This window comes from Gouania willdenowi, chromosome 10 (genome assembly GCF_900634775.1).
Source record: "Gouania willdenowi chromosome 10, fGouWil2.1, whole genome shotgun sequence".
NCBI classification, from domain to species: Eukaryota; Metazoa; Chordata; class Actinopteri; order Blenniiformes; family Gobiesocidae; genus Gouania; species Gouania willdenowi.
The window spans coordinates 15,579,683-15,595,816 of record NC_041053.1 but is presented as its reverse complement, the minus strand read 5'-3'; the positions used below and the strand labels follow the sequence as shown (position 1 = coordinate 15,595,816).

General features: G+C 39.6%; 1 protein-coding gene across 1 annotated transcript in view; it reads right to left on the bottom strand.

The window, feature by feature from the left end:
- LOC114470965 (short transient receptor potential channel 7-like) overlaps positions 1–15,612 on the bottom strand; it is a 60,447-nt gene extending 44,835 nt beyond the window's left edge. Inside the window, exons 1-2 of the mRNA XM_028459418.1 lie at positions 15,076–15,612; positions 7,087–7,849 (exon numbers count right to left, since the gene is read on the bottom strand). Of these exons, the coding sequence (XP_028315219.1) occupies positions 7,087–7,849; positions 15,076–15,533 (1,221 nt within the window). The 5' untranslated portion in view covers positions 15,534–15,612. The remainder of the gene's footprint in view (positions 1–7,086; positions 7,850–15,075) is intronic.
- Between the last annotated feature and the right edge of the window lie 522 nt (positions 15,613–16,134).

Genomic DNA, 16,134 nt, shown 5'->3' with positions numbered 1-16,134 from the left:
TTAAATGTAATTTCAATTCATATTTCCTTCAGTGGAATTGTTACATTCCTCTGTGTGTATATCTCAACCTGGATGTCACATTCTCTTTATTTACTTTTGCCTTCTGTCTTTATGTTCTTCACCTGCCCCAGTCACTTCCATCACTTCAGATGTTATCACATTATACATCGTAATGCTTGTTGCCTAAATCTAATTAAAAATCACCTTTGTTTCTATTTCCTTACAATATAATTTCACAAAAGCTTGTAGTGGTTTGTCAACTCAGCTGACATCGATTTGTTATCTGTTAGTAATTCTTTCAAGTAGGAGTGGGTGATAGGAAAAACATTTTAGATATATGCTACAATGGGTTTAACCCTTAATAAAGGCACTAAGAAAAGACTGAAAATGTCGAAAGCGTGGAAGCATTTTACGTTGGACATCAAGGTGAACACCATTGTGTGTTCACTAAAACAGCCCTTTTATACCCCAACAGTATTTCTTCAATGCTGCAGCATCTCCACTGAAGACACTCGGTTTACTCCAACATCAGCAATGCAGAAGGTTTAGTAGGTTGTATTATGAATTTAGATGTTTATTTTAGGTGACACTCCTAGTAGCAAATTGCTTTTTAGCAGTTATTCATAATAGCTCAGGGTATGAATTCATGTCAATCTATCTACTTTTCTATAGCAAAACAATATTGATACATGAACTACAGACAATTAGTTGAGTAAAAACTTTTATTAACAAACAAGTTAAATCTACACAAATGACACTAGAAAGCGCTACGCTCAATAAAGTATAATGCTCGAGTACATAAAATCAAAGGACAAAGCTTAATAGAAGGAAGAAAGAAAGAAAGATTAGCATAAGTTAGATTACAAGTGTTTGGAGGTCTCCTCCTAAAGAGGCGTGATGTGGTATCTCTCAACCAGGACACAGACAGTGCTACAGCAGTTAATAGTGGTAAGTAAGTTTGTCATAAGTTCATGTAGTGGCAGCGCAAATTAATGAGATTAACATTAATGTACCTTGCTAACATTAACTGGAGGACCAGGTTTCTGTTAATTACGACTCCTTGATGCGTGGCTCTGTAATTATGCTTAGAACTGCACGTTAGTCATACAGGGTTTATTCAATCTGTAAAACCACAGTGCTTTAGGATTAAGAAGACAAAAAATGTTAACATATTAAAGCTAGCTGGGCAGTTGAGCAATTTAGCTCACAAGTCATTGATGATAAAATATCAACAAGCTCTGGTTCCTAATGTGCTCCAATACAGCAGACATCATAATTGTAGTTCGAACCCTGCAGAGACTCAAGTCAGATCTTGTTATGTGATCCTGCTGTGAAATGGTATTTTATTTTGTATTGTGTGCTGTGTTTTTAGTGTGTTTTGTATTGGTTTTATTTTTGCAGTGCATTTTAGCTTTTGTTTTATGAACCTTGCCAGTCACATGCTGTAATTTGATCAACCCCATCACATGACTATGTCCAACCCCTGAGGCCAATCAACACACCTGAGGTTAATCAGCACCTGTGGCTGGAGCACAATAAAAGGGGCAGACAGGAGAAGGAGCAGGGGGAGGAAAAATGACACAGACAGGAGAAGGAGCAGCAGGGAAGCTGTGGGTCCTCCCCAGGGGCAGAGGAGGACTCTGCCCTCCAGGTTCCCAGGGCACAGGACGGCACACGCATCGGGGACCACAAGCACGCCGGGATCACAAGTGTTGCGAGGCGATATACACGCAGGGGCAGAGGAGGACTCTGCCTTCCGTGTGAGTACCCTATGGGAACGTAGTAACACTTGTTGGACAGATCGGGGCTATTGTTGTGGGATGTTTGACTGCGGTAGTTCTGTGTAGGTGTCCCAGCGTGTGGAGGGCTGGAGCCAGCGGGAAGTATCGAGACTGATTGGAGTGTTAAGAGCCACATACACGCAGAGGCAGAGAGGAACTCTGCCTTGCCCTGTAAGTGACGTGGCAACACCCCTCCTTCGGACGTAGTCTCGGACCCCCGTGCTGGCCTATGTTTTGCATTTTCAGGGGACCCTGAGCCTGTGACCAGTGGGATCTACCGCCTTGGGACAAGGGAGAGCGGAGGACCTGGGCGTAGCTGCACATTGCACTTTATTGTGGACAGTGACTTTTTCCCCTATTTTATTCGTTCCTTAGCCCACATCGTTAATGGATTTTAGCATACATTGATTTTAATTTGTGGGCATTTTAATCTGTTTTACCTTAATCTTTTTAATAAATTTGTGACTTCTGCAGTTGCTGTCCTCCTTGGTAACTAAGAGGTGCTCACACCCGGTCGCTTTACTCTCCCTCCATAAACATTTGGTCAATTCACTGTTATTCAAACTTCCCCAGCAACACCCCACCCCCATTACAGTTGCACTTAAAACATATCACCAAAAGTATCTTTTTTTTTTTCTTTTTTCCTACCCATATTTTTAATTAATGCCTTGTGTTTTTGATACTAAAGAAAAAAATGGTCACATTTCCTGAGATGTAATTGCCGGTTGCTGCTTTGCACAATGTGCATTTAAAAATAAAAATGTTTATTTTCTAAAAAAGGAAACCAATATATATCTCACTCTTTTAACAAAATTATGTCAATGGAATTTTCAGTAGAAAACTTGATTACAAAAATTTCCTATAGTTAAAATTGCTCTTTTTACAAAGGCTAAGCTATAAAAGAACAGCTGCATCAATATTACCCAACTGCTGCTTATATGGCTACCTGCCTTAGCAATAGTCCTATATACTAGCAACTGAGATCATGTTTCACAGATCTAGTGAGTCTTTTCACCTCTCCACATCCCCCTGCCTTGTTCTGTTTGAAGACACTTGGCTGAGTAGAGATGCTTTTATTGGACTGGAGCTTGCATTGGTTTCCCAGAGGTATGACTCCTATTATGCATTCCTAACCATGTTTGTGCTGTGTTCAAGCCTGTGACCATTATAATGTGTAAAAGTGAAAACTTCACACAGGGCTACTGGTAAAATGGAGATTTCACCCCAGCTTATAAATTATCCTCTCTGGTCTCACCTACTGTTAAACATGTTGTTCATCTTGAATCAAGACTTTGCGTTTGTGCGAACCCTTACGATAGCTTGTACTAGATAATGTGCTTGTTTTATATTCGACGAGCATATGACCCTTTTCCTAGGATATCTTCATGTCTTGGACATCGTCCTTCTGGAATACAAATCAGTGTTTAAAGAACCAGTGCGATTACTCACACAGCCTTGATATACAGTACACGATATTTATTTATTTAATTTTTCTTAAAACCTTATTTATTGTTTTCAATTCTAAAATAAAATAATGTCATAATATCATGGTCCTGGATAAAATCTATGGCATTTTTGCTGAGTTTCAATGTTATAATCCCCAAAAGAACTTTTCTTTTTTAGAGAGATAGAAACTTGAAAAATAAAAAATAGAAAAATAAATTCTTATTCTCCTGTGTATAGAACTTGAATCTACCCAAGGAAAAAAGAAAACCCGAAAAAGGAATACTCCAAAATAATTTTAAAATATTGAGGAACAACAATTGCTGTATTTTGCTCTAAGCTTATAGAAAAAATTAATTCACTTAAAATCTTTTCACAGTAAGGAAAAACAGCAGGGCATTGTACTGTATATGTATTTTTTTTTTTTTTTCTCTCCAGTAATCACATGATATGATACTTAAAACAAACAAGCAAATCCATGCACAGAGTAATTCAAACACACAGGAAAATTCAATCATAGTTGAAGGTGTAAGGTATTTGCCTCAGGAAATGAGATTATATAAAGTGAACGATGCAGTTAGACAAAGCGGTGAGAATGGTTACTCATGGGTGATCTGTGCAAAACATGAGGCAAACTGGGTAGGAAGATAAAAAAAATGGTAAGAGCTCACTGATACTTTTGACGTAAATAAAATAAAAGCCCATCTTTGATTGTGTGTATATGTATTTCAGATATATTGTCTGTAAACACACATTGAGTTACTGTAAACGTAATAACTACTGCCAGTCTGAACATAAAACCTGCCTTTGAACTAGCATCAGCTTCAAACCAGCCAACATGACTGAACTAAAAAAAAAAAAGGTTTTACACCGAGGGTAATAATCTTTGATAGATGACATCTCATAGCCTGAAGTTTGACGAAGCGCAGCATACATTTACCTGATGGGATCGTTTAGACACTAAACAAAGTTATAAAGCTCATGATTGTTCTTTAGACACACAGAGACCCTGCTGTTCTGCTGAAGCTGAATTAATTAAAACAAGGATACAACCACTCTAACACCTGGTGTGCAGTTCCTTTAAAGTTAAAAATTAAAAATGTGTAAGAGTATATGCTCTGTATAAGAGCATACAGGCATAGCTTCTGTTTAAACGGCATGAATGATGGACAGAAAAATTACAAAAAATAAAAAATAAATGCTCTGGTACTGTATTGCAGCAAGCTTAGGATGTAGCTTGTTGAGATAAACTATTGTACAATATAAACTCGGCACCACCGTGCCGTCCTATTTTAATCCACATACCTAGACAAGACTGGGCTGTTGTGGGTCAACATGAGTCGAACAAGACAAAACAAGACTGAGCTGAAGAGCATTGAACTGAAACAAACTGCCTCCAATGACAAGCATTTAACATTTTAGAACTATTTATGGTAAGGATGATCTATATTGTGTTTTTCAGGGATGATATTAATTATTACAAATCAAGAAAACCGATATTTAGAACCAATATGCATTTGCTGTAAAAGTGTTCATTTTAGTGTCAAGATAAGGTTGTGGCTTCTTTAAAACTTCAACAAAGTGGATTTTTATTTTTCTGATGTACAGAACTGTATTTGTTTTCACTTTCTTATGAGTTTGAGAAAGTAGACCAAGCTCTCATGTCTGCTTGTTAAACACAAAACAACAGACCATTTTTGTCACATTATCTGGAAGCCACTTCCACCCCTCTTCTTGCACAACTAGTGGTGTTTTTTCACACCTGCTTGCGCACAGTTAAACTAATGTATTATGTCTTTTTAAGTGCATAAATAGTTGTCTAATATGCAGATTTTTGTCTCTAAAGAGCTGCCGTTTAATTTTGATTTCCCTTGTGGTATTTTCTTGAATAAAACAACACATACTGAGGACATTGGCAGACCGCCTAAACAATAATTAATGATCTAATGTAATGAAAAGTTGATGTGAAAAAGAATGGACAACTAAAGAGAGAAGACTAGAGTGTGATATTGAGATGCTAATGAAACAGATGAGCTTCAACACATCCCGGGTCCCTCAGGTAAACAGAATGCCAAGCAGAAGACCTAATGTGAAGAAACCAAGGACCAAAAGAAATAAATTAGTGGGAGAAAAACATTTCAGAAGACATCACCAGACAAAGGCAAAAAGAGGAAGAGAAGACTTTAAATGGGAACATTTTCGCATCATTCTTACCTTGTTAGTGTAATTATATGAGCATGCTTACATTAACAAAGTCAAAACTAAAGAAATAGTACAGGAAGCCAAATAAGCAACAAAGTGTAACTGGATGAGATCAGAAAAGTCCGTGATTGTGTCAGTAATGATATGATGAACGATGTTTCTTTATGGTTTTTCTTTCTAATATATTGTTTTAAGTCCACTCTGCAAGCCTGTGATAAGAGAACACTTGTGACCAGGGAAGATAATATAAGAGAAAGGCCTCCGATTGGAAGGTCTATCACTTGGTACTAGCGACAACTGTTGGTTTCTAGCGATATTGCGCGAGTTACAAGTTTCAAAAAGTTACAGATTGGATGTGTTCCAAAAGTCACATGTACAGAGACAGCCAATAGAGTGTCCCGGTTCAATGACACATGCATATGGATGTCAATACAGACAAAGACTGTATTACGCAGGGACAACTTTGTTTACAAATCGAAATTCTACACACTGATTGAAACGCACACACAAACCAAGGTACAGACACACAGATTGTATTACGCACACACAACTTAGTTTTGTTACAATTACTTTTAGTCATCATGCCTTATTTGGAGTTCAGTTGCTGTTTTTTTTAAATGTTGCTACCAAACAATTAACTGTGATGGGAAGTAAAAGGAAAATGTTATCAAAATCCCTGGGTTGGTTGCCATTAAAAGTGCATCACATGTCAAAGCCATTGTCAGATTGACACAAATTTTAGGAGCTAAGGTTAAGTATTGATGTATTTTTGCATCCAGAGCAGTACTGCTGTGAAGGAAGCAGAGAACCTCGATTGAGCTTGTAGCTTTACATGTATCAGGATTATTTATTTACAACATCTATCAGGGTCTTTATTACATTAATGAATCCAGTGATTATAGAAAAAAATTGACTGATATACAGGTGATTGGAAAAAGCAGCGTTAAAAGTTCTACGCTGACACCATATAGTCTAAATTTTCCTTTAAATGTATAAATGGAGAAAACTTGTTGCTGTGGCGTCACTCTCTGCTTTTCTCTTTCATTCCAGGTTCCTCCATAATTAGGGAGGTCCAGATACAACTTTTTCATTTCCGATACAGAGACCGATATTGCGGCCTTGAGTATTGACTGATACCAATATCGATCAGATACGATATCAGCACGAATCGTATATACTTTTATTACTTATTTTGTAGTGCGGAATGTAAGAAAAAGCTTGATTATTAAAAAAACAGACCTATTTATTATAAACCAATGTATTACATTTAATTTACCTTTTCGAATAAAAATATTCTATGATTGAATAAAATAAATTTCAAAAAAATAGAAAATATTGAAAAAATAAATCCAAAAAACCAATATATATTATAGAGATTTTAGATGCAGTCCGATAAAATCTGATATTCGTTTTCTGGCTGATAAAGGACCAATATCCGATATCAATATTGGATCAGGACACCCCTATCCATAATCACATACAGTAAAAGTAACTTCATGCACATTTGTTCATTGTAGTAAAATCTCAGATGCATGAATATCACTATCAATACCAGCAAAGTTGTTTCAGAGACTGATAGTTTTTGGTTCTAAATTGTGGTAATCAGTAAAAAAGTAAAATACAGTTAGGTCGAAAAACCAAACAAAAAACAGACTCTTACCTTAAACTCCGTCTCGATGTTGGCCAATCTTGCCAGCTCATTGCTGAGCTCGAGGGCAGTGAGCACAGGGTCCTCACTGCTGAGGGCCAGATACGCCGCACTAGCCAAACCCTTATAGGCATTCATCCTGGAGCGAGAGTGACTAAAAGCATCTTTCTTCTGATTTTCCACACATTCAGTACATTTACAGAAATAGTCGTGGGGCCTTTCAATGCGGGCTCCTTTTGTCAAAAGTATGTGGACGATCTCATACTCCTGGCAGTGAGCCGCCAGGATGACGGGCGTAACGTCATGAGAAAAACGCGTCCCATCCTCATCGTATGCATAAAAATCATCATCGCGCATCTCCTGCTCCAATGGACTCAAAGCAAGCCGGAGGCCTCCACCAAAGGCTGGGTGAGCAAGAATGGCTTCGACTATTCGTACGTATCCTTTAGAGATGGCCAAAAGAAGGCCGTCTCCAATCCTAGCCAGACCGTCCTTCTTTAGTAGGAGTTCGGTCACTTCCAGGTGCTCATTACCCACAGCTAGCTGCAGGGCATTCTGCCCCATGTAGTCAACACAGTTGAAATTTAAAGTTTTAGACTCCTCCAGCATTTTACGGACCACAGGTATATTTCCATATTCTGCAGCATCGAGAAACCTCTCCTCCTCTGCAGTGAGGGGTGAGCCACGCTCATTGAACATGTAGGCTGGGCCTCGCACTGCCTGGCGACGCCCCTTCTCCCTCAGGGTGGTGTGCCGGCGATGCATGGCTTCCACCCTGGAAACAGTAAAAAGGTTGAAAAACTATGAATGATGTCAAACAAACTGCAGTAGATAAGTTAGACAATGAAAGGGGTGCTTAGTCAGAGGATGGAGTAAATAATGAAAGAGTGTACAGAGCTAGAAGCTAGGAGAAAACCCAAGTTTAATATTTACTAGCTACCAGCCTTAAAAGCAAGTCAAACTCAAGTTTGCAGTGGACAATTGATTAAACACAGCAGGCATGTTCAACAGAAACTATGTATCCATCCATGCAACCATCACATGCACCAATAAATACACAAACATCTTACTCGAGCAAAAATAACTTTTTTTTTTGCCAGCTTTTTCTTAAAGTTTTAAGACCAAAGTGACAGAGGTGTTTCAAATTAAGTCTGTTGCTTGTATTGCTGACTAAATCAAGAGGGACTGGAAGCAGCCCCCCATTGACTGTGAAGATAACAGCTTCAGATCACCAAATGATGATATCATTGTAAGAGACAGAGGACCGCCCTCCCGTTATTTAAGTATGTGTTGTGTGAAACTAGGCCTCTTATCCTGTTTGCATGAGAGGTGGGGGCTACAGCTGTGACCAGAACGAAACCATCCTGTGTCCAAACTGGTAATAAATCTTTATACTTAAACAGATTCTGGTTAAGGTTTGAATATGTTTGTCAGGTGCCTTCTGGCTAACAGTTATAGGCAGGAGAATTGATATCCTGACAAAAGACACCAAAAAGCCCATCACACACAGAGCGTCCTGGTCTGTTTTGTCAGGACTCCAGATGGATTCATGTTGGAGAACAGCTCGCTGGCCGATAGGAGCAATGCATTAAGTCACATGGCTGGTGTACTGGTGGAATATAACATTATGAATACATAAATAAATCAACATAAATTTGGAGATTGCAAAAAACACTTGAACTAATCTAATTAAATGAACCAGAGTTGGCGTTATGGCTGGTGCCTCCTGGCCTCCCAGCCTGCCCTTCATCCCTATCGCCTAACACACCTGATTCACACCAGTAAGCAGGTGGGGAGAGAGAGGAAGAGCTGTACAATAGGGCTGAAAGGACCAGCATTCGACCATCAGCAGACGTGGGGAGAGTCCATTCAGCTCCCCACTTGACATTTTGTAAGTCTGTCATTTCAGTTTGGACTGACGATTACTGGTAGTCCTGTTTTCATACTACTTGCTATAGATTTAGTGTTTTTGTAACTTTTTGTAGTTTAGAGGGTGGAGGCTGGGTGTGACGGCCCTGTATAGGGTTGGCCCAGTGTCCTCCCTACTTTTGTTCAATTTGGCCAGGATCTCCAGTCCCTTTGTTTCTTTGAGTTATTTTTGATTATTGCTACTTTAAGAACTTTATATAAATAAATACTTTGATCATCTTTATTTGTGTTTCGCGTCATTTAAGTTGCTCCCCCTTAAGCCATTTGATAAGACATCCTAGAGGGGGCCATAACAGTTGGTGTCATGTATCTACTGGTGCATTGGTGCTCCTTGTTTCTTGTGAACAACTTCTGTCTGTGTTGACGGCTGTCGTTGGTAGCTCTAGGTATTAAAATGAAAATCTATTTGTTTACTGCCCTCACAAAAGGTGTCTGAATATTTTTGCAAAAATCTCTAATCGTACATCTATTCCTCGCACCAGCAACTGTTGATAGTTAGCCACTAGTTGAAAACAGTGTGAGGCAATCGTTATTGCAGACCAAGCCATGATTCATACTAAGTAACTCCCTCCATTCAGCCTAAAGCCTGAATAATTCTACTGCATCAGGAGGTACGCCGTAGCTATGGCATTGACGTGATGCAGAGGTTGACCAACAAGAGTTCTTTGTCAAGGGAATGTAAAGTTGCTCCACAATTTTGCCACCAAGCCACGAGAGGGCTGTAGGAGGTTGTAATGTAGAGGGTGCAAATGTGATTGCACATTTGCTCATGAGTGATTAATGAGTCATTCATATCTGACCAATCCCAGAAAACTTTTCAAATTTGTTGGCATTAAGAATGACTCATGGCGGATGCGGTGCGATCTTTGCAAGCCAAAAAATCATGAAATTTTGGCATTCAAGAACTCTCTGTACTTTTTATTTTTTAAACTTAAGTACATTTAGTAGCTTGTACTTTCCATTTACTCAAGTAAGGGAGCAACTTCAATACTTTTACCAGACTAATTTTTTTGTTCAAGTATCGATACTTTTACTTGAGTATTAAGCACCTAGTACTTTTGCCACCTCTGTTTACCAATGCACATATGAAACCACATATGAAGCAATGGAGGACCTGATTTGACAAAAATGCAAAGGGGGTACACAGGAAAAAGGTTGGGAACCACTGTTTTAATGCACCACCAATTAGGATTGTTTTTTTTTTTTTTTTAAATCACATCTTTTAAAATTATGACACAGGTGCCAAGCCACGTAATCTTGGTGGCAAACCAAGCCTGGTAAACCAAGCTATGCTTTGATGAAACAGCTGTTAGCAACTATGAATTAATTATCAAATCAATCTTTAAGTATGTCCCTGGCAGCTCGATAAGATGTTTCTGTTCCTACAAGAAAATGCCCATCAATAGCTCTGTTGGCTGAGCCAACAACATACTTTCATAAAAAAAAGCGATTTTCTCAAGTTGTTTTTTTTTTTATCCATCAGAGCACAGAAAAAAAGTTTCCAATCATTGTAGTTGAGGGGGTCTTCCTTTAAGACCTCATGTTCTTCTTCTGCAAGAGCTTTCACAAGGTTCTTGGAAGCCTCACTCAAGGTTGAAAAGGCTTGAGTGTTAGAAACTTGAATGGATGAGGCTTGTTGCATGAGCGGGATTGCGGTTGGGGTGATGGGTTGATTTAGCTTGACTTGTTGTGCAGGAAGAGCTTGGACAACTGGCTCTTGATGGGAGGGAAAAATGGATTTAAAATAATAAAAATAATATTGCCTTTTCTGTTGCAGGATGTGCCTTAATTCTTTGTCTGTTTTTTGTGATTACACAGAAGAAAAAAAAGAAATCACATCTGGCATTCTACAAGCTAGTACCACTTGGTGCGGATATTAGGGTCATAATGCGTGTCCCACTGCTTTAAATTATTCCACAATGAAAACTGTGGCCCGTTTGTTTCATCTCAGAGTGAAGCAATTCACTTTAGAGGGGAAAAAAAAACCCTCTCTCACAAACTGTATCTGACTAATAAGCATGACAGTGTGTCTGTGCTGTGCAAGCCAATTTCTCTGGCTGGAGTATTCTTATGAAGGTAGATAAGTGGCAAAATGTGAGAGCTTGTAGAATGTGATGTGTGCTTTTGTATAAAAAAAAAATCTACACACGTGAAAAAACTGATGTCACAAATGATGGGAAAATATATTATTTGTTATTATTCACATGTTTTTTTTACTTACTTGCGTCAAAAACCATTTACAACCACAACTCTCCGGTTACAACTTCTCGAATCTGCCGCTACAGAAACACAAACTACTTTTCTCGCGTTAATCTGCGTTGCTTGAGTTTTGCAACACATTATATGCGTAGACGCCGAATCGACTGTGGAGGGAGGCGTCTACAGCGCTGCCATCTTGGAATGGTGCTGGTGGAGGCAGTGGTGCATGGACATGTAAGGGATACTATATTGTTAGCAGGTAGTTATAATTCTAGTGACAGGCACGGCGCCAGGATTTTTCTCTCCCGGTGCTAAGGGGGTGCGGGATTAATATGTGGGAGTGATGAGATTATTTTTTTTCAATACTATTACTTTTATAAGGAGGTTTTAATTTTTTTCTTCAATAAAAGAAGGTATGCAACACAGCATGTTAGGTATAAATGCAGTTTTAACTGAATTTGCTTGAATAATATTTAACAAAATACTAAAGCATTTTGTGACCACAGGGAAAGGCAAAAAATATAAACCTAAAAATCATGTGCAAATGTGACCAGACAGCCACTCGTGCACCTTGCAATAATCAGACAATAAATCCAAAATGTGCAACATCATAGAAACATTTACTCACCCTTGTTTTATATGAGAACAATGCGTCTGTTGTGGTTTAGTGCAAATTAATCGATAATCTTCTGTACATCCAAGGCCTTGGTTCTTTCTGCATGTATTGACAGGCAAGCAAGATTGCTGAGTCGAGGGTTTGCCATTCTGTCCCTCAGGTACGTTTTAACGCGCCGCATGGTGGAAAAACTGCGCTCACGTGAAGCAGAGGTTACAGGCAGTGTGACAGAAATCTGTAAAAGTTAGTTGAGGTCCTCAAATTAGTCTTTGTACAGTTTAGCCATGGACAAAAAATCCTGCGTGCTGCTGACAATTTCACCTTGTTCTTTTTTACATTCCAAGAGTCTGAGCATTTGGTGCACTTCAGCCAGTATATTGTCTTTTTTAAGCCCATAAAACTGCGCCATGGGCTCAAGGCTCTCCTTTTGAAGGAATGTGGCATTATTAGGGTTGAGGACTGACGTGCCAATGAGAACTGCACCTGCTTCTGTTGAAAACCACCGTGTCATTTTATTCACTAGTCGGTCAATGACAGGGTAGAATGATGATGTTCGGAGTCCGTCTGCAAATACCATGGATGATTGCCGTAGAGTTTCAACTACATAGTCCTGTAGATGACGAGGCTGTCTCTTTTCTTGTGGGAGCTGCGGCGGTTTTTACAACAGTGACTTTTGCGTACACAGCCTCTGCCTTGCTCCATAAGGCTCTCCAAGATTCCTCAGTGCACTTTTCAGTTAGGCTCATGATGACCAAATGCGCGATCTCCAGCAATAACTCAGGGGACTGCAGCGTGTCTGACATGAACTTTGCTGTGTGAAAAAGATCCTCAAATAAGAGAAAATGGAGGATATTTTTCAGCATCAATGAGTAAGATTAATGAGAGCGTCAGTTGATCTGCGTGGATTTGGCTGCGCTTTAATGCCATTTAAAGTTGCAATAATGGAAGGGAGTGTTTTTTGCCTTGCCCACAGTGAGTTGTACTGGCAGGACCAGCACATATTGGACAGTTTATGAAGTTCAATGGGCTGCTAAGTAGGCTATAGCTCCTTTTATTAGTAAAGTGGGCATGGACAAATGACCCCGTGAAAAACTTGTAGAGGTCATGCATTATAACAACAAAAAAAAAATCCCCCACTGGCTTTACATTTCTGACACAGTCCACCAAAACAAGATTGAGGCGGTGTGCACGGCAATGAATGTAGATAGCTTGAGGGACCTGTTCTCTGACTTTCTCCTGGACCCCATCGTGAACACCGGACATCACCGCAGCCCCGTCATAGCACTGAGCAATGCAGGCGGTGTGAACAATGTTACATTTACTCAGCTTGTCTTTGATCGTAGCGAAAAGTGACTCTGCATCTAAACCGTCAGCTTGTGTAAAATGGAGAAATTCTTCTACAACACTAACATTTTTCATGTAGCGCACCACCACAGTCACTTGTTCCGTTTTGCTAAGGTCCTTACTCACATCTACCATCAAAGCAAATATTTCAGCATCTTGTATTTCACTACTTATCTGATCCCTGATCAAATTTGACATTACGTCCAGAATTTCATTTGTATATCATGATGTCTGTACTTTGCATTTTTTGGATTGTCTGCTATTTTCTGTGCGACTGTCTTGTCAAATTTGCCTATAATCTGTAAAAAGGGAGCGAACAAATCCTACAGCAGTACAAGGCTGCTATTATGTTATGCTATGTTATGCTATTGTGTGAGAAAAGCTGGTATCAGAATAGTTTTACTGCCAATTTGATTTTAAAACAATACAAGGAATGTGACTTGGTGGATGGTGCGGAAAAACAAAAAACAACCACAAACACTAGAATGATAATAATAATAATTATTATGAATATAAGCCGCTAGTGTCTTATTAAATCACTATTGCTGAGAATATCTCTCAGTCCTATTAGTTTTCTGTCTAAGACACTTATAGGATCATTAAAAGTCCTCCTCACTACTCCTAACAGTTTTTCACAGTAGGAGCTCTCTTAGCGCCTAAGATGCTTTATGAAATACTTTTATCCTAACAAGGAGAAATTCTAAGAAAAATGTTAGAATTCCTCGAATTTTAAGATTTTTCTAAGAGTGACATCACTAAGAGCTACTTTTAGCCTTATGCTTTGTGAATAAGGGCACAGGAGTTATATGACCGAAACACTGTAAAGGCAACATGCTGAAATTTGCCTCCACAGATTGTTTGAAGGAGGAGTCATTTCTGAACAAAAAGAGTCATGGAGAGTGCTTCTCCTCGTTTAAATGTAGGTAAACCTATGTGGCGATGAGGATCGAGAGCTGACAGCTGATGCAGTGGCCAAGCGGTTAATGTATTTTACAAAATCTACAATCTGAAGCAATAAAACAGTGAACATGTATGCAAACTGTCTTATAAGAATAAAGAGAGATTTTGTACAAGCACAAATCTGTTTCGCTATACAGCCATCTCGCAAAATGTGTTGCAAAACTCGAGCAACGCAGATTCACGTGAGAAAAGTCGTTTGTGTTTCTGTAGCGGCAGATTCGAGAAGTTGTAACCGGAGAGTTGTGGTTGTAAATGACATTTGATGCGTAATTTGATATTTGATGAGTAATTAAAAAAAAAAAAAAAAAAAAAAAAAACATGCAAATAATGACATAAATAACACTTTCCCATCATTTGTGATATGAAATGTATTTCACGTGTGTAGATTTTTTTAATACACAAGCTCTCACATTTTGCAACATATCTACCTTCATATATTCATAGTGCGCGCACGCACGCACTTTGAGTCCATACTGACAGGGTGCTTATATTGAAGCGGTGGAACCAATCAAGATACGCTCTCTCAACCCGAGGAGCAAGAAATTAGGCACCGAGGAGACACGCACGCGCACACGCACACCTCATTTGAATGTCATAGAAGTGGAACTCGAGAGAAGAAAGATTGACAAACTGCATCATTATACAGATACTAAAACAACATCATTACACATTGTTTAAAAGCAGACCCACACAACTAAAAAGACACATTTTAATAATCTACAAGAGATGTAATCCACGTAAAATATAATCTCTGTCCCACAGCCTGAAACAACCTGTTCGTGTTGACATTCCAGGGGGATTAGGAGCATTTGATCAAATGCACAATGCACTACTCCCAAAATAGCTTTGCTTTCATTCACAGAAATAAACTTCATCAATTTACACACATTTTACAGAATCCCTCAGAACGGGTCATGTGATAAGCACATTTCATTTGTTAATAGAGGACTTACGTTTGCCGGGTTTCTGAGCTAATATTAGTGTCTATGAGCTCCACGCAGTGGTTTCCGTGGTCTTCATGGTCCTCGGCCCGGTACAGTCGCTGTCCGCGGTGCTGAACGCCTCTTCTCCACTTTGGGAACGGGTCATCGTAGTGGTCGTGAGACGCGTCCAGCTTCACCTCCGACCGCGATTGAAACATAGAGTCAGTCTCACCGGTGCGGGAACCGAACTTTTGCGGGGAGAACTGCGTGGAGTCCCCGCAAATGTCCGAAGACGCGTGAAGACAGTCGGTAGAGGCGAGGTAAGGAGGGTCAGTCTCCCCAAGTAGCGGACAGGCGGAGGAGAAGAGTTCCGAGGGCCGCTGAGAGGAGGGATATCCTCGGGGAAGACTGACGGACAGAGGCGGGGAGGGAGACCCGGAGACCTGCGTCCTCCCGCCGCTGTCGCTTTCTTCTCCTTCGTCACACATCAGGACAATTGCAGCAATGAAGCCCTGTGTGTTTGGAAATCATAGAGCTAATGTGGCATTATAGCACTGGTTTGTTAAAGTTTTCCCAGAGCCACGGAGCAGCCACGCACCGAGCCTGTACCTTCACGCAGGTGCTGTGCGCGCTTTAATTAAAGAGCACCGGGGGTGCGCGCGCATGAAACCAGCCCAGAACAAAATGGAAGCACAGGAATAAGTAACACCGCCTTAGAAACAATAACACACGTCACTAAGTCATCAGTGGATAAAACACCCAATTTTCTCCACCCAATACACAAATGTCAAGTGGTGCATAACCAATTTGCCAAAATTGTATAACAGTGATTCTCAATTGGGTTTCCGAGGACCCCAAGGGGTCTTTGCGCTCTTGTTTGTGGTTCAGTGAAATGTTTTTTTTTCTTCTTTAAAAACAATTATTCATGTAGTATTATTACAAAGGTGTATAACTACATATGGGGACCAATGCACAAATAAAGCAAACATTCTGTACATGGCACTTCCATATCACTGTGAATTGCGATATCTGCATGTCTCAATTGCTATATATGCTTCGTTTTTTTCCCAAATAAATGGGAACATATTT